Source organism: Amblyomma maculatum, chromosome 1 (genome assembly GCF_055883805.1).
Source record: "Amblyomma maculatum isolate TAMU_Amacu chromosome 1, ASM5588380v1, whole genome shotgun sequence".
Taxonomy (NCBI): domain Eukaryota; kingdom Metazoa; phylum Arthropoda; class Arachnida; order Ixodida; family Ixodidae; genus Amblyomma; species Amblyomma maculatum.
This window is the reverse complement of record NC_139344.1, coordinates 217,464,259-217,488,083: the sequence shown is the minus strand read 5'-3', so window position 1 is coordinate 217,488,083 and position 23,825 is coordinate 217,464,259. Positions and strand designations below refer to the sequence as shown.

Below are 23,825 nucleotides of genomic sequence, written 5' to 3'. Positions count from 1 at the left end.
ACCCGGCCTTCACTTGGTAGCGTGCAGAGACTCCGGGTTGAAGAAGGACTGAATCTTCGAAGTTGGTAAAATATGTACAAGCAGGTTTACTGGCACTTTGAGAAAACGTATTTACAAGAATATTTACACGAAAAAGAAGGGTACATCAGCAAAATGACAAGCGTTAAGAGTTCATAGCGAGAAGCGACTGGATGAGCCGTTTACCCAGGGCTCAGAGCGACATTTCGTGCTCTGCAGCGTCCTTAAAAACCCCCTATGTCCAGCCCCTCTCTGAAGATGCTGACCAACCAAATCCAGGGCACGCCCCTCAGGTATCGGCATCCAATCGAACACATCACTGCACTGATGGTCTGAAGCACTGACTGGTCCGGCATTCATTCGTTGGGCGTGATCACTTGTTGGCGGGAAAAGCTTGGGAACGGCGAGGAGAGGAGGTACATTTCTATTCTTCAGCAAAGAAACCACAGGCTGGTTCTGACAAGGGGTTTTACTTCTCAGAAACCCGAGTGCACGTGGCGCCGCATAGGGCTCCCAACATGGTCCCTTTTCGACAATTGCAAATCTTTCCTGCATTCCCGGGAAATCACTTAATGGCCGTATGAGTCATGCTCCTTTCTTGTCCTGCACGTCAGCGGACATGTCACTCTGTCGTCTCCTTTGGATAGGAGGCATTCATCACTGGAGGATAGCACTTCTCGACTGGAAGGGTGAACAAAAGAAAGAAAGCACTTCCTGCTATTTCCCGCAGGGGGACGTTTCTTTGTGTTTTTCCAGACGTTCTCTTGACAGGGCCAATTTGGCATTTGCAGGTTGTCCACAAAGCAAAACATGCTTACAAAACAGGATTCCTGGAAACAGGCTCACTTAGAGCCATTGGACCATCACCACATATTCACAAAACTTATCCATGCCCACAGGCGAACAATAGAGCGCGCAATTGCGGATGCTTGGTCGTAACAGCCTCCTCCCCCGTCAGAAGAGTCTCGGAGGGCAGCAGTCCCAGCTGCTGCATGAAGAGACGACTTAATGGCCTGCACGTGAACGCTTGAAGCTCGCTGTTGCTTGTCGCGTTGTCTTGATTGTTGTAGGCCAAATTGCTCGAGCTGTCTGAAACTCAACCACATGTCGAAGCAAGCACTCGGCTCCCGTCTGAAGAGACCAGGTCAAAAGAAAACTGCCATTGTTGTTCGAGAAAAGCCCACACTCAAGACGTTAGGACCTACGTATTCCTAGAAAACCAAACGTGCTGCTTTACATAGTCACACATATACAAGCGCACGAAAAAAAAAAAAACCTGATTATCAATTTGGATACATGGTGAGGAACATCTCGGACCGCTTAGAAAGAGCGGCTAAGCGCGTCCGCATTCCCATTTAACTTCCCTTTTTTGTATCTTATTTCAAAATTGTACTGCTGTAAAATCAAGCTCCACCTAAGAAGGCGACTGTTCTTCGATGTCGCAGTTTGCAGCCAAGCTAGGGGACAATGGTCCGTCTCTACGGTGAATTTGGCCCCTCCAAGATAGCACTGCAATTTTTGAATGGCCCATACAATGCAAGCGCATTCTTTCTCTGACGCGCAATAAGCCCTCTCTCTAGAACTCAGTTTTCTGCTCAAGTAGAGCACGGGGTGCTCATTACCGTCGTCATCTCTCTGGCAGAGAACAGCACCTAACCCTCGATCACTGGCATCACACTGGACCGTGAATTCTCGGCCATAGTCTGGAGCTCGCAATACCGGACGGCTAATCAGCACAGCCTTCAGGTTTACGAAGGAGGCTTCCTTTGGTTCGTCCCAGACTACATTTGTCGGTTCTGTCTTGCGGAGAGCGTCGGTCAGAGGGCTAGCCAAAGCTGAATAGTTAGGGATGTAGTGATTGTAGTACCCAGTCAGACCCAGGAATGCTCGAATTTCCGTCTTCGTGCTCGGCCGCGGGTAGTCTGCTACCGCAGAAATCTTAATCTCGCTGGGTTTCCTGAAACCTTGACCTACATTGTGACCCAAGTAGTCCACGGTCGCCCTTGCCAGGCAACATTTCTCGGCCTTTACGGTTAGTCCAGCTTGACGCAAAAGGCTCAGTACAGCTCTTAGATGTACCATATGGTCCGCCCATGAGTCGGAAAAAACCGCAATGTCGTCTAAATAAGGCACCGCGAATGTTTCACACCCCTTTAAAACCCTATCCATGAGTCGGGAAAAACAAAATGGAGCATTTTTGAGCCCGAAACTCATCATTGTTGGCTGGTAGCTGCCCGTCGGAGTGACGAAAGCCGCGTATCTGCTGGCGCGTTCAGTGAGCGGTACTTGCCAGTATCCTCGAGTAAGGTCCAGCGTAGTCACATATGCCGCTCTACTGACCTGTTCTACTCTCTCCTCAATATTCGGAATAGGATACACTTGATCCCTGGTGAGAGAATTTAGCTTTCGGTAGTCTACCACAGGCCTAGGGTCTTTACCTGGAGCTTCTACTAAGATCATAGGCGAAGCATAATCGCTTTCCGAGGGTTTTATTACTCCCAATTCCAGCATGCGAGTTACTTCCCTATCCAGAATTTCTCTTTGCCTTGGAGAAAATCGGTAGCACCTTGATCGCACTGGCACGTCTGAAGTCAGCTCAATATCGTGCTCAGTCAAATCAGTTCTGCCTGGCCTGTCCACGAAGCAGGCCTCAAACTCTGTTATTATCTCGCCCAGATCGGACAGCTGGGATTTCTTTAGTTCTCCTCTCTGCTCCGTCTTTTTGAGAAGCTCCTGAGCGTTGCTTCCTTTTCCGCTGAGGCAAATCAAGTTGTCCCCCATCTCCTCGGGAAGGTTTAACGTTAGATTTACCACGGCTTCCCTCTGCACATAAGGCTTCATAAGATTGCAATGATAAATGCGCACTTCTTTACGCCTACCGGGAATTTTCACTGCGTAGTTAGTGTTAGAAAGCTTTGCAACGACTTCAGCCGGTCCTTCCCACTGTACTTCGAGCTTATTCTGCCTTGAACTTCTCAGCAACATCACCTGGTCCCCGATACAAAACGTCCTTTGACGGGCTGACTTATCATAGTACACCTTGGAACGAGCCTGGGCTGACTTCATGCTGGCCTCAACGAGTTCCTTAGTGTTATGTAAGCGATTCAAGAGGTTCAGAATGAATTCTACTACTGTTGGGTCTTCTCCGCGCCCCTCCCAGGCTTCGCGCACCATTCGCAAAGGTGAGCGCAGTGACCTTCCGTACACCAACTCGGCTGGGCTAAATCCAGTGGATTCGTGCGGCACTGACCGCAAAGCGAAAAGCGCTGCAGGCAGGCAGGTATCCCATTCGCGCTTGTTTTCATAGCACAGTCCCCTCAGGACTCGTTTGAGAACAGAGTGCCATCTTTCTACGCTGTTGCTCTGCGGATGATGGATCGAGCTATGCACTACCTTAATGCCGCATCGCTCGAGAAATGAGGTGGTGAGGACACTCGTGAAAACGCTACCCTGATCACTTTGTACCTCGGAAGGGAATCCAACTCGTGCAAACACTGACAGCAGCGAATCCACTACACTCTCGGACGTCACCTCGCGCAGCGGAACAGCCTCTGGAAACTTTGTGGCTGGGCATAACATAGTGAGGATATAACGGTACCCTGACTCGGTCACAGGAAGTGGCCCAACTATATCTATTACTAACCGGTGAAACGGCTCGGTAATGATTGGTACTAACACCATCGGAGCTTTCCACTTATCTTGCGCCTTTCCAACCCGCTGGCACGTGTCGCATGACCGTACAAAATTTTCCGTGTCCTTAAAACATCCAGGCCAATAGTATTCTTGCAACAGCCTCTGCTTTGTTTTCTTTATTCCAAGGTGACATGACCACGAGCTGCCATGGGAAAGTCGCAGTAAGTCTCCGCGGTACTTTTGGGGAACGACTAATTGGTCCCGCTCTACTCCGCGCTTATCCTTGAATAAGCGATACAGCACTCCCTTTCTCATCTCGAAAGAAATATTGTTTGCTGTCTTAGTGGCGCGGTGGCGCTCCCTTATCTCCTGTATATTGGGATCATTGGCTTGCTCTATAGCTAAGTCCTCTCGGGTTCCACTTAAAAGTCTCGTGAGATTACTAGACACTGGCGGCAAGAGGTTACTCTCAAGAACGTCCTCATTCCGCGTCTCATCAAGCTCCCTTTCAAGTTGACATATCTGAGATGCCTCGCTCTCAAAGTTTTCTGACCTGCTATCTTCCGCATTTACCACTGTTTTAACTGCCGTTTCCTCCGCTGTGGATTTTTCTGGAATGAGCAGTGTAGCTAGTTCTCGCGCCTTTGAACGTGTTAAGGCTTGCACAACTCTGTCTCCGAAAAGGATGCCCCTCTTTCGCAGCAGCATGTCCGATTTGTTGGAGAACAAATACGGATAGCACTTAGGAAGCTTTCCTGAAACGGCAGCCTCGGTTGTTAATTCGCCGAAAGGGCCCTCGATGACCACGTTCGCGATCGGCAAGCACACACTCTGTTCCTCAACTACCTGTCGGATCCATGCACACTGTCCTGTATAGTCGGAAGGCGACACATACGCCGGATGGACAACATCCATCGTTGCGGCCGAATCGCGCAGTACCTTGCAAGGCTTCCCGTTGACTACTAGGTCATGCAGGTAGGGTTCTAAAAGCTGCATATTTTCATCGCAGTCCCTGACATACGAGAAAGCAATCTTTTCTTTCCGGCAGTTGACGGCAATGTGACCCTGCTCATTACACCTAAAGCATGTGAGCGGCTTCCTAGCCTCAAGCTTATTCTTTGTGTTCTGCACGTTGGTCACTTCCCCACTTTTCTCACTGCCGTCCTTTCTAGGGAATTTGCCTGAAGAAACCTTCATTTCTTCGTTTCCAACTCTAGCAAAGTGCCTTTCCTGACGGTTTTTCATACTGAACTTGGGATTGCGGGGCCTATCCACTGCTGGGTTGCTGAATTGTCGGCGCGAAGCATACTCCTCAATAAGTTCGGCAGCTTCAGTTGCCGACTTAATTTCGCCTCGGTCCTGTAACCAATTTCTTTCTTTTTCTGGGAGGCAGTTATAAAACTGCTCCAAAAGAATTTGCTCGACTACAGCGTCCCTATCACTGTAGGAATCTGTGCTCTTTAGCCACTCGCCCAAATTAACTCTTAAATTGTACAGGAATTCAGGGTAACTCTCGTCCCTGGACTTAGTAGCTTTCCGAAAACGTTGTCTGAACGCCTCGGCGCTAAGCCTATACTTTCTCAGAAGGCAAGCTTTGACCTTCTCGTAGTTGTCCGCGTCCTCCTTGCTTAGCCGCGCGACAACCTCCGCTGCCTCGCAGGGCAGAACCGTCAATAATCTCTGAGACCAAGTGTCTCGCTGGAAGGACAGTTTTTCGCAGGTTCGCTCAAAGTTAGCCAGATACAGACCGATATCCCCTGATATCACATATGGCTGCATGTACTTTGACATCTTGAAATCTGCCTCCTTGTTGAGAAGAGGTACCGCTAGCTGGGGACAATTGCCCGACCTCTTGCTCAACTCTAGTTCTAATTTCCGGAGCTCAATTTCTTGGTCCAGCTTTTTTGCTTCTCTTTCACGCTTCTTTTCCTCTTTTTCCCACTCACGTTCGCGCTCCCTTTCCTCTTTTTCCCTCTCAAGTTCACGCTCACGCCTCTTTTCCTCTTTTTCCCGCTCTTTCTGCTCTTTTTCCCGCTCCTTCTGCTGTCTGAGCTGTTCCTTTTTTTGACCGATGAGGTTCCATGCTTCACTGAGCTCCTCATCATCGGCTCCCAAATCTGTGATTGCCTTTATAATCAAAGGTTTTCGTGCCAAACCACTTGTATCAATTCCCAATTCCTCACACAATTGCAACAGTTCCGGTTTCTGCAGCTTTTGTAGGTCCATGATCGCTCCGAGTGTCGGCTACTTCCAAAACAACAGTGCAAACTACCAAACCTAAAGGCGTTTCCACACTCTCTTTACCAGTTCTAAAATCTAACCCTGTTCTAGAACCTGGTCCACATCAGAAGAAAAGCCAAGCACTCACCCACACATGCGATCGATGTTCCGAGCTGCCCTCTTGTTGGCCGATTGTTGCTCCTGCTTGTTGCTTGAGATGCCACCTCCGATCACAGGGTGTTGTGGCTTGTAGCTTCAGATCCACCTCCAATCACCAGATGTTGTGGCTTGTAGATTCAGATCCCACCGCTGGTCACCAGTCGTTGTGCTTGCAGATTCAGATCCCACCGCTGCCACCAGTTGTCGTGACGCTGGGGCTATGGCGACCCGGCCTTCACTTGGTAGCGTGCAGAGACTCCGGGTTGAAGAAGGACTGAATCTTCGAAGTTGGTAAAATATGTACAAGCAGGTTTACTGGCACTTTGAGAAAACGTATTTACAAGAATATTTACACGAAAAAGAAGGGTACATCAGCAAAATGACAAGCGTTAAGAGTTCATAGCGAGAAGCGACTGGATGAGCCGTTTACCCAGGGCTCAGAGCGACATTTCGTGCTCTGCAGCGTCCTTAAAAACCCCCTATGTCCAGCCCCTCTCTGAAGATGCTGACCAACCAAATCCAGGGCACGCCCCTCAGGTATCGGCATCCAATCGAACACATCACTGCACTGATGGTCTGAAGCACTGACTGGTCCGGCATTCATTCGTTGGGCGTGATCACTTGTTGGCGGGAAAAGCTTGGGAACGGCGAGGAGAGGAGGTACATTTCTATTCTTCAGCAAAGAAACCACAGGCTGGTTCTGACAAGGGGTTTTACTTCTCAGAAACCCGAGTGCACGTGGCGCCGCATAGGGCTCCCAACATGGTCCCTTTTCGACAATTGCAAATCTTTCCTGCATTCCCGGGAAATCACTTAATGGCCGTATGAGTCATGCTCCTTTCTTGTCCTGCACGTCAGCGGACATGTCACTCTGTCGTCTCCTTTGGATAGGAGGCATTCATCACTGGAGGATAGCACTTCTCGACTGGAAGGGTGAACAAAAGAAAGAAAGCACTTCCTGCTATTTCCCGCAGGGGGACGTTTCTTTGTGTTTTTCCAGACGTTCTCTTGACAGGGCCAATTTGGCATTTGCAGGTTGTCCACAAAGCAAAACATGCTTACAAAACAGGATTCCTGGAAACAGGCTCACTTAGAGCCATTGGACCATCACCACATATTCACAAAACTTATCCATGCCCACAGGCGAACAATAGAGCGCGCAATTGCGGATGCTTGGTCGTACACACACACACACACACACACACACACACACACACACACACACACACACACACACACACACACACACACACACACACACACACACACACACACACACACACACACACACACACACACACACACACACACACACACACACACACACACACACACACACACACACACACACACACACACACACACACACACACACACACACACACACACACACACACACACACACACACACACACACACACACACACACACACACACACACACACACACACACACACACACACACACACACACACACACACACACACACACACACACACACACACACACACACACACACACACACACACACACACACACACACACACACACACACACACACACACACACACACACACACACACACACACACACACACACACACACACACACACACACACACACACACACACACGATTTTTAGTATAAAAGAAGGCAAGTGGCCCTGACGTAACTAAACCCTACTTGTGTAATGCCGTGGCGGGGGGGTGACAGATTGTGCTCACCTCGATGCTCGGACGGGTCCGTCTGCTCCGCATGACCTAGAAAGTGTAGAATGTTCTGCTTCTTCTGGCGGTGCACCCGAACTGCCGCCCTGCCGCGCTCGACGTCTCCCGCGGCCTCTGCATTTTGTCGGCAGAACGAATGCGCGTAGCTTTTAAAGAGCTGAAATGTGGTGTCTCCTAACTATGGAGAGGTGAACACGAGCACTCTGTTGCTGTATATGGTCTCCGACAGGAGGTTACCGCTTCCTCAATCGCAGCTCTGCAGCCACGCGAAATCAGCGCATACGTGTTGGAGTCTTCCCCATTATATTGTTCGCTATCATGGTGCAAATACAAAGCTTCGGCTACATCTGCGACCTTGTACCACCTAATTAGCACCTCATGAGTAGGACGCGGGTCCCTCAAGTATCAATGTTGTGCAGCTCCTCACAGTACAAGTGACAAAGCCAAACTGGATGATCTGCGAGTGCAGCTTGAGGGAACCTGTCACGTTCCAAGTTTTATGGTCTGTGTTATTTTATACCTGCGGAAAATGGGAGGAGAATATGATCACTATGATTATGCATGAAAACAAATACATATAAGGGGACTCTCGGTGTCCAGAATGCAAGATGGGGGATCCCCTTTTCCCTGCGCAACGCTTGAAGAATGCGTGCACTTTACAGCGCGAGAGCATAGGCGCTGCCACAATTGGTCACGTGAGAGTGCCGCGTACCCGATATCGGTGGGGACAACGAGCTGTAGAAAGCACAGAAACTTTACGTGAATGCGCATAGTATGTGCAAGTTGTAAAAATATATTTATTATATGATCACCTAGCTCATTTACTGCGCCATCTGAATGCATACATTGACTAGGTTGTGTCGACCAACCCGTTCACTTTTTTTATTCGATACCCCCTCTAGCGCTTTTTGTAGAGAATATATTTTACCGTCATATTAAACAGATTGCAAGCCGGCCATCACCTGAAACCTTTCTTTTTAATATCATTGTCTAAACGGTGAAAACACATTAAGTCCACGATGGTTGGGACATAGTAATAGTGTTCACCGTTACACAAGTGCACAATGCTTACAACTGAACATGGACGCGAATGCATGTGATCCCCCGACAATTGACCAGATACTATTTTACCTCCCGTAACGTCTGGCTTCAAATAATGTTAAGCTGCTCAAAGGCCGCCTTTGACGCTCAGCGACTTCGCTTGCGCTCGGGTAAAAGTAGGACTGGACTCTACACCGGAGTTCAGCACCCGCAGATGCAGCGAGCCCGTTCAAGCGGAGATATAAAAATTTTATCATGCTATAATTCACCATTAACCCGCGCTTTAGCTATGTGAAAGCAGTGATTATTACATTTATTGCATCAGTATTTGCCTGAAGTAAGCATGGGGATGCAAGTTTACAGGAATGCACACGGTGATCCTTCCCTCTCTGCACAACGAATTCATTTTGAATGTGCAGACATTAGTAGCTACACTGAGATGCTTTTTAATATCCTGCGAAAATAACGCGGCAGCAGTACAAAGACGCAATATAATTCCTGAGAAAACATCAGGGTCGTTATCGCACTTCCGCACCTACTGCCAGCGCTGATATAGATTGACGGGTGCGGTATACATTACCAAGATACTTTCTTGGGCGAGTTGGTACTTATTCATTATTAATATAAACAGCGCGAACACGAAGACAAAGGACAAGATAAAAGAAAGCCACAGTACAGCGCTTGTACTGTGGCTTTCTTTTATCTTGTCCTTTGTCTTCGTGTTCGCGCTGTTTATATTAATAATGAAGAGGTATACATTAGTTGTTTCCCTACAACTCAAAGGCTCTCTCGTCTCCCAGAAAGAAACATCAACTCGCGACCGAAAAAAAAAAAAAGCTGTGGTTTATGGTGAGACATGGCGTTGCGCGAGACAAATCTGCGTGGCTATGCTTAGGTTCGGCTTGAAAGTAAAGACATGGCTTTTGCACATATCACTTTACTCTATGGTTTCAGCACCCCTCGCCTCTCGTCGTTGACCAACCTCATTCGGGTGTAGAAGCATTCTAGCGGTATGACATCATCTCTAGTCGCACTCCGGAGCACACCGCCGTCACAACTTTTGAACGAACCTTCTGTCCTAGCAACTCGCTATTGTCGTTCGTCTCTACCAACTACCGAATTATCTGCCTTCTTTCTCTTCCTCCGCCTCCGCTTTTTTTTCGGATCGGCCAAGGTGCGACCCTGACGAAAGTGCGCTCACGACGAAGTGGCTGGCGTAGTATAGCTCTCGCACCAAAAAAAAAAGAACGGCGGCCTAGGGCATAATGTCCACCGTATGTAGAAAGCGTGGTTTATTTTTCTGCCAATAAACTGTATGGCCATTGGCTCTACTTCCCCGCCGATTGCTTTGACAAGACAGAGGACATCCGTACCAAAACAGTAGTGTTTGAAAGCCAGTCGTCGTTCTGACATAGGCTGCGCACCAGCTGTCTACAATGCCCACCGATGCGTTCCGAAGGCCAGAAATGACGGCCGTCCTAGTTTCGCGATCTGTTGGAGGCAGCGGAACCGCGGTCTGTAAAGGGTCTATGAACCTCCCCCAGTGCCGAATTGCAGCCGCTTACGGCGAAGGAATGCCCTAATATACGTAATAAAGTATGTTACGTTTTGGTCGCGCGCCTCTGGTATCTCACCGCTGCCAGCAGTTATTACGTGCGGCTCGCGGCCCCTCGGTAGCGTTGGCCTGGCGGCTCCGTGGCTCGGCGGACGGCATCAACGGTCCCAGCAAAGACGCGGTGTCTTTGCTGGGAAAATTAAATGTGTGCTGTAGACGTTGAGCGCAGCAGCTCTGGCTTGTGCTCGTGCCCTCCGGTATTCGAGAGAGAGAAGGGCAGAAGAAAAAGAAAGGATGAGCTCATGCTACAGCGTCGTGAACTGAGCCCGATGTCCCGGAAAGCTGGGCATGTCTCAGCGGAATCTGCCGCTGCTTTTATAGGCTTGCCAGTTCACAGGGAAAGGAAGAGAGCCCTTCAAGTTCATACAAGACATGACTCAATCGCAGGTGGCGCGACCACATCTCCTCCACCTCCTGCAGACGGGCGAGAGCGACGCACTCTCCCTCGAGCTCCAGGCTTGACCAGCGTTTGCACACCCATACATGCACACACATTTGGCGCGTGGCCGGGTCACGTCGAGACTTGCCCGCGGGAGGAAGCGTTGGACGGCCGATGAACGACGCCGAAATGGCCCATCCGCTCGCGGTTCTGCCTGTTGCTATGCGGTGGCCGCGTCAGCTGTCCCAATTGCGGGTGGCGAAACGTAACAGGTACTTCCTAATATTCGCTAGGCTACGCATAGCGAGTTTTTATCACCGAGTCTTGTATGGCCGGCCCTGTACATGCAGTACGCCAGTGCAGCGCTGACGCGATAGTCGTTGCGCCAGCCTTGCTGCCATCTTCCTTCCGACTCCACTTCCTCGCTGCTCTACTCGGACAGCGGCGACTGCTTCCAGCAACCGCGCGACGAAACGATTAGGGAGGAAGCGAGGGACTCGTGGCGCCCGCGCGCTAGATTCGTCTCCGCCCGCTAGGGTGCCTCGATGCCTTCGCACCCTACCGCCTGCTAAGGCTCCTCTACTTTTACCGCCTGCTTCATCCCTACCCCCTCTGGTGGTGGTGGTGGTGGTCGGCCGTTCAGCTTAAAAAAAAAGGGGGGGGGGGGGGGGGTTCGCAAAAAAAAAAAATTAAGTGTGTGCTGTAGACGTTGAGCGCAGCAGCTCTGACCGGTGCTCGTGCCCTCCGGTATTCGAGAGAGAGAAGGGCAGAAGAAAAAGAAAGGATGAGCTCATGCTACAGCGTCGTGAACTGAGCCCGATGTCCCGGAAAGCTGGGCATGTCATTTTTACTATGATGATCCTCACCACTGCCAATGCTGTGCTGAAGAGCAGCACTGGACTAGGGATGGGGGGGGGGGGGGCTAAGGGGGCTGCAGCCCAGGGCCTCGTCTCGGACAGTAGAAGGGGGCCCATTTATTCTAACCTGCTTAGTATATGGAAGCATGGGCAACGGAACTTCGAGCGACTTATTTGTATGAAGCGAGAAAACCAGAACGAGCAGACGGTTCCCCTCGCCTAGTGTAAAACTCCAAGAACCGACTCACTTGTTTCCTGGTAGTTTGGTTTCAAATAATCATGTTGCCACCCACAAAGTGTGCCTCGCGAGGGCGAATGAGACGGCTTCTCGTTGCGGCAACACAGAAATACGGACACCCCCGCAGCAAGAGGTACGTTGCGGGATTCTCTGAAGTGAACCTGCTAAGTGGCCGGAAGTTATTACTGACAGCTTTTGGGGTGTATGCCGTGAGAAAGGGCCATTTTATTTTCAAAATCGGGTGGAACATTTTCCGTTTTCCGAAAGGCAATACAAAACTCGAAAACAATATGTCTGCTCATCTTTTCGTGCATCATCATCCTCAGCCTGACTAAACCCAGTGCAGGGCGAAGACCACTGCCATGTTCCTCCAATTAACCCGGTCATATGCGAGCTGCATCCACTTGAACCCTGCGAACTACTTAACCTCATCAGCCCACCTAATTTTTGTGCCGCCCCCTGCTACGCTTTCCTTCCCATGGAATCCAGTTTGTTGTTCTAAGCGACCATCGGTTATCCTTTCTTCGCGTTACATGTCCTGCCCATTCCTATTTCTTCTTCTTGATTTCCATTAGAATGTCAGTGACATGAGCTATTTTTCTGACCCACTCTGCACGTTTCATATCTCTTAACATTATCCCTACCATTTTTCTTTTCATAGCCCTCTGCGTTGTCCTCAACTTAAGTAGAACCCCCTTTGTTAGCTTTCACGTTTTAGCCCCATAGGCAAGTACAGGTAAGATGAAACTGTTGTATACTTTCCTCTTGAGAGATACCGGTAAGCTGCTAGTCACAATCTGGAGTGCTTGCGAAATGCGCTCCATCCCAGTCTTATTCTCCTTGTTATTTTCCTTTCATGGTCCGGATCTGCGGTTACTACCTGTCCTAAATAGATATAATCGCCTACTACTTCCAGTGCTTCGCTTCCTAACGTAAACTGCTGTTCCATCTATAGGCTATTGAACATTACCTTAGTGTTCTCTATATTGATTTTCAAGCCTACGTTTTTTACTTTTCCTGTCTAGGTCATCAATCATTCTTTGCAGTTCATCCCCTAAGCTACTTAGCAAGGCAATGTCATCAGCAAATCGCAGATTACTGAGGTATTCTTCATCTATCCTTATCCCGAACTGCTCCCATTCCAAATTTCTGAATACTTCCAAGCAAGCTGTGAATAGTACTGGGGAGATCGTGCTTATAGGAATTTTGTTACTTTCTTTATGCAGAACTATGGTTACTGTGCGCCCTCTATATACATCTTCCAGCACTTTCACGTACGGCTCGTCTACACCCTGATTTCGGAATGCCTGTAAGACTGCCGAGGTTTCTACTGAGTCAAATGCTTTTTCGTAATCAATGAGTGCTATGTATAAGGGCTGGTTATATTCAGAGCATTTTTTTATCACCGGGTTGGTGGTATGGATTTTATCGACAGTAGAGTATCCTTTCCTAAAACCTGCTTGATCTTTTGCTTGGTTGCAGTCTAAAATTGCCCTGATTCTATTAGCGATTACGTACTTTGGTAAATACCTTATACGTTACAGACAGTAAGCTAACTGGTCTGTAATTTTTCAAGTCCTTAGCGTGCCCTTTCTTATGAATTAAGATAATGTTTGCGTTCTTCCATGGTTCATGTATAGTCGATGACACCGGACATTGCGTATACAGTGTGGCCAGTTTTTCTAGCACGATATCCTCTCCGTCCTTCAACAAATCTATAGTTACCTGGTCCACTCCAGCTGCTTTCTCCCTTTTCATAGTTTCTGATGCTTTCTTATCTTCGTCCTTCGTCACTGGCGGAACGTCTAACTGCATTTCCCTACCGTCAATCTCATTATTGTCGTGACTTCTTTGGCTGCTGTAGAGATCAGTATAGAACTCCTCGGCTACATTTACTATCTTGTCCATATTCGCGATGGCATTGCCGCGCAACTGACTTTTGCCTATGCCTAATTTCTTCTTAATCGCTTAAAGGCTTCCCCCGTTCTTTACAGCATGTTTAATTTTCTCCATGTTATACTCCCTTATATCGCCAACTTTGCGCTTATTGATTAGCTTTGTTATCTCTGCCAATTCTATCTGGTGTGTTGGATTGGAAACTTTCATACTTTGGCGTTTCTTAATCAAATCCTTCGTCTCCTTAGACAGCTTACCGGTATCCTCTCTAACTATCCTACCGCCTACTTCTACAGCGCACTCAGTAATGATATCTCTGAAATTATTGTTCATTGCTTGTAGGCTAATGTCGGCATCCTCGGCTAGAGCTAAATATCTCTTCTGTAGCGAGAGCCTGAACATCTTTTGCCCTCCCCCTCACCGCGAATTCGTTGATGAACTTCTTTTCTTACAAATCGGTGTCGTTCTCTTTTCAGATTTAGACTAATTCGAGACCTTACCATCCTGTGGTCACTGCATCGCACCTTCCCGATTACCTCTACATCCTGCACAACGGCGGGGCTAGAACACATTATGAGGTTAATTTCATTTTTAGTCTCCCGTTAGGACCTTTCCATGTCCACTTCTGGTTGTTCCATTTGCTGAAGAAGGTGTTCATGATTCTTATGTTATTGCGCTCTGCAAACTCAACTAGTAACTCCCCCCTGCTATTCCTAGAAACAATGCTGCAAATGGGGAGGCGTAGGAGCGACACCTGTTAATTTACTCGGAGTCCAAAGGTTTCGTTTACTGTTTCATGTGCAAAATATTTTTGATCTCAAGCTTTCACTACGCATGACTCTTCTGATTGGAAAAGAGCAGAAGAAAAGGTTCGCGCACATGAAAATAACGTCGAGCACCGAAACTGCGTGGCTGCATGGCTCGCCCGCTATAATTCGAGCAGCATAATTGACAAGGAGCTGCTTAAGCATCTTGTCACTGAGACCGCTTACTGGACAGAGGTGTAGAAGCGCATAGTCGTTGTAGTTAAGCTTCTAGCTGAGCGCAACTTACCATTTAGGGGCAGTGAGGAGATTTTTGGTTCACTGAGAAATGGCAATTATATGAGAGTGCTTGAGGCCATTGCCAAGTTTGATCCCTTTCTATAGGAGCACATCAAACCATACAGGAACAAAGGAAAAGGTCACCCATCGTATCTATCGAAAACCATTTGTGATGAATTTATCGAGCATATGGCAAAGACTGTCAAGGAACGTATCATTGACAAAGTGAAATGCGCAAAATACTTCTCTTTAATTGTTGATTCGACTCCAGACCTTACTCACGTTGATCAATAGTTTTAAGATAATTTTCAAATGGGAAAGTGTACGAACGCTTTCTTGGATTTGTTTCAATCGAATCGCATACCGGCTTGTATGTTTTAGATACCGTGTTGTCCCTATTGATGAACAATGGCATCTCCATCGATGATTGTATAGGAGCCAAGCTTATGATTATGCGAGAAATATTTCCGGAAAATACAAAGCACTAGAAGCTCAAACCAAACACCTCAACGAATTGGCAGTCTACGCCACGTGTGCTGGTCATTCACTGAACTTTGTTGGCGCGTGTAGCCTTGACAGTTGCCTTGAAGCAGTCAAATTTTTCACTAATTCAGAGACTGTATGACTTCTTTGCAGCCTCACGTAAGCGACAGACGTATTTTTTGAACAGCATGGGCGGAAATGGGCAGCAGCTCGTTTTGAAAAGTCTCTCGTCAAGACACGCTGAATCATGTAAGGCCATTCTGAAAAATTCCAATGCAGTCTTGAGTTGCGTTGAAGCCATATCAAAGAACGAGGAAGAAAACAGTGACAGTAAGAACGAAGCACGCTCTCTCTTCAAGAAAATGACAAAACTAGAGACCTCATTCATGGCGATTTTCTGGAGTGAAATTTTGGAGCGCTTTGACAAGACGAGCGTAGCACTACAGAAACCAGGCCTAGACATTTCAACTGCTGTGCACCTGCTGAGCTCTCTAGAAGGCTTTGTTATTTCTTTGAGACCTCTCTTTGATACCATCGAAGAGAGAGCACGTACGCTAAGTAAAAATCAATGTTGTCAGGATGAGGGCAAACGGATTGTTTTCAGTAAGTGCCCGGACGGAAAAAGCGACAGTGCGCTACAAGGTACAAAAAAGGTTTTTGTAGAAACCTGCAATGGTTGTACTTAACAGTCTAAGCTCTGCTTTGCGTGTGTGAAAGGCTACCTACACTGAACTCTGCGAAAGGTTCGTATTCTTAAAATTGCTGACAGAAGCTGGGGGAGCGAGGCCTCTCTGGCACACTAGGCTGAGAAGCTGGTCAAAAGTTGATAATCTACAATCTAGCATTTTCCGCTGAAATCGTTTAGTTTGCGAACTTTCTGCACAACTCTGTGTGCCAGGAAAAGAGTCCCCTAGAAATTGCTTCACGAAAGTAAGCTTACTGATGTGCTTGCGAACCTTTTTTTTTTTTTTGCTTTGCGAATACACTTAAACATACCCGAGGCAAACTGAGACCGAACGAGCGTTTCCCAAGCTGTGGCTGATAAAAAATCGCCTTCGTTCGAGCCTCCTTGACGACAAGGTGAACTGGCTTGCTATCATGTCCATTGAAAGTGACCTCCTCCGTGATCTATCCTTCGAACCGACTACATCTGATTTCGAAAATGCGAAGGCGCGAAAGATGCCATTTTAAAAGAGGATAGTTTGCGCTATACATGAATAGTTATAATAAGTTGGTTGTGTAGCCTCCCATTCTCCACGTTGCCAATGAAACGCTGAGCAGTGTAATTCGAGATATGCAAATCTTCGTTGTTCGTCTCGTTTTTGTTCTTGTGGTATTTAGCGTGCTTATAAAGAACTGTATTTTTGTTGTTTTTGACAATGCCACTTTTATTTGGTGTCGTCCTTGCTTGTCTCACCTTTAACGAAAATATTTTCAAATAATGTTCTTTATTTAGTTTTGGTAATTTTCATCTGTATTCTAGTGCATTTTTATGGTTTTTGTATTGCCTTAAGTATTGTATATATATATTGCATATTTTTAGAGAAACGTATATAATGATTACTTCAGTCTGATGCTTGAATTTTGATAAATGTTTTGGATACAACCATGCGTCTTATCACCGGATTAAACTTATTGATGCAAACAAAGTCTAGCTTCAGAAGAATCGACATCTGAGCTGTGTTGTCTCGTCTACGTTCTTGTTCGTCTTGAGTGCACTAAACGTTTCCCTAAAGCCTAGCTTTGGTAATTTTGGTAATTTTCATCTGTATTCTAGTGCATTTTTATGGTTTTTGTATTGCCTTAAGTATTGTATATATATATTGCATATTTTTAGAGAAACGTATATAATGATTACTTCAGTCTGATGCTTGAATTTTGATAAATGTTTTGGATACAACCATGCGTCTTATCACCGGATTAAACTTATTGATGCAAACAAAGTCTAGCTTCAGAAGAATCGACATCTGAGCTGTGTTGTCTCGTCTACGTTCTTGTTCGTCTTGAGTGCACTAAACGTTTCCCTAAAGCCTAGCTTTGGTAATTTTGGTAATTTTCATCTGTATTCTAGTGCATTTTTATGGTTTTTGTATTGCCTTAAGTATTGTATATATATATTGCATATTTTTAGAGAAACGTATATAATGATTACTTCAGTCTGATGCTTGAATTTTGATAAATGTTTTGGATACAACCATGCGTCTTATCACCGGATTAAACTTATTGATGCAAACAAAGTCTAGCTTCAGAAGAATCGACATCTGAGCTGTGTTGTCTCGTCTACGTTCTTGTTCGTCTTGAGTGCACTAAACGTTTCCCTAAAGCCTAGCTTTGGTAATTTTGGTAATTTTCATCTGTATTCTAGTGCATTTTTATGGTTTTTGTATTGACTTAAGTATTGTATATATATATTGCATATTTTTAGAGAAACGTATATAATGATTACTTCAGTCTGATGCTTGAATTTTGATAAATGTTTTGGATACAACCATGCGTCTTATCACCGGATTAAACTTATTGATGCAAACAAAGTCTAGCTTCAGAAGAATCGACATCTGAGCTGTGTTTTCTCGTCTACGTTCTTGTTCGTCTTGAGTGCACTAAACGTTTCCCTAAAGCCTAGCTATTTCTGAAAACAGAATGGAGATTAATCACAAAGTGAACATATGTGTTGGTGTTTACAATAGCACGCGTTTCAAGCGAGTTTTGTTGTTTTCCTTACAATAATAACACAAGAGTTTTCTCTTTAGCTTTACCAAATTTAAAACAACTTGGGCTGTGCTAGCTTCTTGGAGGTCCCATAGTTTCACTTCGTGCCCTGGCGGCCACTGTAGGAAAGCGAAACACTCGTTAATGGGTTTATGTTCAGGTTCAACGGCTTTAACGTCCCAAATGAACTCCGGCAATGCGGGACGGCCTAATGAAAGGCTCCGGATAATTTACCCCGGAACAGGACTATAGGAGGAATAGCTACATCCCAGGACGACCACAGTAAACCTGGCGCCCAGAGTGAAGAGCTGACGTGCTCGGCTCTGTGCGCACTTCCTCCATAGCGAGAGATTGCGATTTTTGAGGCAGACCCATACAAAAATGGTCTATGTACTTCAATGGAAAAGTTTATGGTCAGCTATGTCTCTCTATGGACTTTTATAGTCGGCTATAAAGCGCCATTGAAATATTTATAGGCAGCTATAGAAAATTCTATACCACTTTGTCTATAGCTTCTGGACCATACAAAATCTCTTTAGCTAACTATAGAAAACCATATGTCCATGAAGTTATAGACTATTAGACATACAGTTATCTTTAGCTGTCTACAGAAATTTGAATGGCTCTAAAGCTACAGACTGCGAGCCATACAATCAGTTTTAGCAAGCTATAGAAAAATTTATGCTCCTGAAGCTATAGGATATTGGTAACACCGATATCTTTATCTGTCTGTAGAAATTTGAATGCCTCTGAAGCGACAGACTAAAACCATATAAGCTGATTTAGCTGGTTATAGAAAAGTGTATGTCCCTGAAGCTATAGACTACTAGTCATACAGTTACCTTTAGCTGTCTATAGAAATGTGAATGTCTGTAAAGCTACAGACTACAAGCCATATAAGCTGCTTAGCTGGCTATGGAACAGTGTATACTCCTAAAGCTATATACTATTAGTCATACAGTTATCTTTAGCTGTCAATAGAAATTTAAATGGCTCTAAAGCTACAGACTGATATCCTTATAAGCTGCTTTAGCTGTCTATAGAAAAGTGTATGCTCCTGAAGCTATAGACTAGTAGTCATACAGTTATCTTTAGCTGTCTATAGAAATGTCAATGCCTCTAAAGCTACAGACTGCAAGTCATATAAGCTGCTTTAACTGGCTATAGAAAAGTGCATGCCCTCGAAGCTATAGACTAGTAGCCATACAGTTCTCTTTAGCCGTCTATAGAAATGTCAATGCCTCTAAAGCTACAGACTGCAAGTCATATAACCTGTTATAGCTGGCTATAGAATATTGTATATACCAAAAGCTATAGACCAGTAGGCGTACACCCTTATATCAAAGTACATATATCGTCGGTTCGAATCCCTCGTGTGACTTGTACTCTAGCTTGATTAAGAGTTGTGTGCTGTATGCAACGAGAAACCGTATGGAATCAACTACAACGCTGTGCGACAAATGGATTACGTTACAATCTTGGTATAACTGGTGGGAGCACTGTCGCCGTATGGAAGTACGCCTGCAGTGAGTACCTCGGACCCATGATGGTCTTAGTCGTGGGGACGGCTGGCCAATTTTCAGTTATTTATTCATCGAATTTAAAATAAACGTCCGAAGATATAGAGCATGATACACATATACATACACACTTGCGCATGCACAAACAAACGCACGCACATACACTCACGCACGCGCGCGCGAATATTCTATAGCTGACCATAGAAAATGCTAAAGACTGCAAATACTTATATTAGGACACCAGAATTATTCCATATAGACTTCTATAGCAGGCTATAGCTTTTTGGGCCAAATATCTATAGCCAACAATACACGGGATTTTCTATTGCTGGCGATGAACATTTGTATGCGACCATAGAAAATGCTATAGACTGCAGTACATAGGGAGCCATAAGTCTGTAGAATAGGTTAAAGACTTCTATAGAACAGACTATAGAAAAACCTAAAGACAGCCATAGAAGCGGCTATAGATATTTGGGCCAAATTTTTACAGCCGACCATACAAAGGATTTTCTATAGCTGAGCATAGGAAATTTTTGTATGGGGAGAAAGACGTCTTAACTGTCTAATTTACGTGAACACCGCAACCAAGCCATGAGCGGAGGAAGGAAGGAACGCCGGCGAAGGGGCCCGACCGACCATTGCCATTTCGGAGGAAAGGGAAGACGCAGTATCTTTCTCAGTGTCTAGACTAATGTAGCGAAGAAGATAACGAAGACCCGCGCTCGGCGCGAGCACGAGCTTGAAAGGTCAAATCTGCAAGGTGAAATCTACAGTGTCGCCGAAGCCTGCTCTAAGTACCGTAGTGAAGCTTTCGCTTCAAAATTTAATTTTTCTTGTGGAAATAAAAGGCCCTAGCAACTGCCTCACATCTAGGTGGAAACCTCAGCCACGTCTTGAGGGCAGGGAGCAAGGTGGGAGTAAGGGAAGGGAGGAAGAGGTACCGTAGTGGGGGGCTCGGAAATAATTTCGACCACTTGGGGATCTTTAACGTGCACTGACGTCGCACAGAGCACGGACGCCTTTTGCATTTCGCCTGCATCAAAACGAAGCCGCCGTGCGGCTGGGTTTGATCCTGGCTGCTCGGCTGAGAAGCCGAGCGTAACCACTGAGCCAGGGCTTAAATTCTGCTACTCGAATTGGCTCCACGAATTAATTTTAATGACTCCTAATAATACCTTCTCGGGGCACTCATAAAGGGGTAAGGGGTGTTTATATTTCCTAGATGCTGCCGGAGTCCAGCCCAATTATAGGAAGCTAGCTCAGCAATGCGTTAGCATTAAAACAGTGCTGCGAACGAAAACCCTGCTGTCGGCTTGTGTACAGCATGAATGAAAGAGAAGGCGGCGAGCGCAGCGCACAGCCCCGCAAGTGGTCGTCGGCCCAGGTGGATCTTTCCTGGAGTTTGGCTCTCTGCCACGGACGGACACGTGTCACGTGTCACCATGCAATTTTGTGCGCTGTATAACTAATTAGTGCTAATGCGTTGCTGCTCCATGGATCCCGTTGATCGCACTTCGTTCTTTTCAATTTGGCGGAATTAAAATAACACATGGCATATTTCCAGTAGCGGAGCAGGAGACAGTTGGGAGAGGGGGGGGGGGGGGGGGTCAGTATATGGAAAGGGGACCTGCATGCGCATTAACCCAGGACCCCCATTTTTCTTAATCCGGCCCTGGAAGAGTGCGCTCCTCGAACTGTTGAGCACCATGCATGTTGAGGAATTTTTAACCGGTTACGGTCGCTTAATAATAGAACATACATATATGAATTTTGCCTCCATATTCTTAATTAGTTGTCTTTAGCCGTTTTATTCGAGTGAAACTAAACAAGACAGGGTACGCAGGGCTTTTATGAAGACTCGCGAAGCAGTAGCCAATAAAATGTATACCCTGTGGCGCGAAGCACCATGCAATTTAAGTATACGGCTCTTAAACTGTTTCTTGAACTGGGTAAGTTCAAAAGTTTAAGCCAGCGCTGCCGGTAAATCGCTTCGTAAATCGCAACCCTGCAGCCACGCGAAATTATCGCATACGTGTTGGAGTTTTCTCCAGTACAGTGTTCGCTATCATGGTGCAAACACATGGCTTCTGCCGCACCTGCGACATTGTACCCCTTAGCACCTCAAGAGAAGGACGTGTGTCCCTCAAATATCAATGATGTGCAGCTCCTGACAGTCAAGTGACAAGGCGAAACTTTGATGATCTGCGAGTGCAGCTGCAGCGAACCTGTCACGTTGCGCAATATTTTGTCTTGTGCTTCTTTTTTGTTTCCTGCGGGAAAGGGAAGGGGTGGTAAAAGCACTATGTTATGCCTGCAAAAAAAAAAAAAAAAAAGCTGCGCATAAGCTGACAGACAGTGTCCAGAACGGAAGATGAAGTTCCCATTTTTCTTGGGACGCTTGAAGAATGCGTGCTTTATAAACCTCCATTATTGCAATCAAATTGTAGTCGCTAGAGGGGAAGGATGGATACTATGACAAAATGAATCTTATTATGTATGAATCAGCGGCATGTGCTAATATATATAATAAGATACAGCCTTCGTCAAAAGTGCAGAGCCCAGGGTGCTTATTTCTGAGTCGTGTAGTGGTGTTGATTTAGCATTAGTGGAGGTCCTTTCCGTTGGAGAGGGTAGGGCAAAAAATCTAACTATCAAAAGATTCGGAATAATGGAAATGCATTACGTTCCGCACGAAGTGGCTCAGAAGCAGACCCCTGAGTTCTACACATTTTACAAAGACTGTGCCTCCTAATACTCGCTTTGTAACGCGTGACAAGAGTTTTTATCGGCAATCATGCTCTGAATTATTATGGCCGAGACTGTACATACACCCTGCCAGTGCAGCGCTGATGCGATCGTAGTTGCGCCAGCCTTGTTGTCGTCCTCTTTCTGACTCGACTACATCGCTTCTCCGCTCCGACAGCGGCAAGCAACTGCAAGACGAAACGAGTGGGGAAAGAGCGGGGGACTGGTGACGCCCGCAGATTTTTTAGTCGCTACCGACAGCGGCCATTTTCTGCCGAAGAGCTCGCCGCAGCACGGCGCTTCTTTGGGGACTGCGGGACCGCTGTACCGCCGCGGCGGCGCCTGCACGGCAGCCGCGCTTAGCTAGCCCTCGGGCACAAGAGAAAATCGCCGAAAAAAGTTTCACCGCACGGTTGTGTTGGAGCAAGCTTATTTGCATTGGCGTAGTGTTAAAATAAATTTATTTGTATTGGGATTTTGTTTTACGGTCACGTTAAGTGTGCTGGGACTCATGAAACTGCTGCGCTAATGCGATTCGGTCCGTTACTGAAAATAAAACGTTTTTGAAGAACTGCGCACATTACTCTTGCGTATGATTCGCGTATAATTCCACTTCCAATGCGCTCTTCTTCCTTCCTGCCAGCCATTTCGAACCTCAGCAATTAGGCTGTGTTGTCGTTGGCGCGGCGTGACCCAGTCACATTAACAAGTTATCCATTTGTGTTCATCTCACTTGACCAGCTAACGGCAGGCAAATTTTGTTGCGCTTTAATTATGAACATCGCCGCGTTAGGATCATTTCTTTTTATCTCTGGAACTTTATATCGCATATCAAACTGTTGCCTCTGCATGTAGAGCATAATGAATTTTTTTTTATATCCTGCACGTACCGGTGCAGGCAAAAGTAAAAGGAGCACGTTTTTTTATTATACCATTTTTCAGGCGTTGCATAAATGAAACTGGCAGATATGCGATCCGGTGGTAGATGTTAGTGTCATTTCACTAGGGCAATATTGTTTTCTTATCTCCAGTGCAAAACGCGTGATTTTAGTTTGAACGGGAAAGCGTGCTTCGTTTACTTTGCCCGCATCTGTTGATTCCCGTACATGTCAAAGAAAGAGCAGCAGAGAAATGCTAGCTGGAGCAATACAACTGAGTTTTCATATGGTATATGAACTTTAGCATCCAAAAGTGGCATCGGCTATGAGATACGCCGTAGTGGAGTGCTCCGGAAATTAATCGACTGCCTGGGGTTCTTTAACGTGCGCTGAAATTGCACCCAACACAGGCACTTCAGCTTCGTCTTCATCAAAGTGCGGTCGTCCCTTCTGTGATCGAACCTGTGTCTTCGGGCTCAGCAGTCAAGAGCGATATACCACACAGCTACCGCCGTAGGGCGTAACCCCGTTTCGTTATTTGTATTAAGCATTGAACAGATATTTAAACAGCAGCGAGCAAACATCACCCGAATTTTGCAGCGACAAAACGAGTATATTTAATTAAGAAGTTATCGGTGTGTGTTAAACCACTGCTTAGCCG

The 23,825-nt window shown here is 46.3% G+C and overlaps 1 protein-coding gene across 1 annotated transcript in view; it reads right to left on the bottom strand.

Annotated features, from left to right (window-relative positions):
* Window positions 1-7,750: 7,750 nt before the first annotated feature.
* The window catches only part of LOC146205621 (uncharacterized), a 195,585-nt gene continuing 179,510 nt past the window's right edge, over window positions 7,751-23,825 (bottom strand). The window contains exon 16 of the mRNA XM_084607537.1: window positions 7,751-7,871. Within this exon, the coding sequence (XP_084463663.1) occupies window positions 7,751-7,871 (121 nt within the window). The remainder of the gene's footprint in view (window positions 7,872-23,825) is intronic.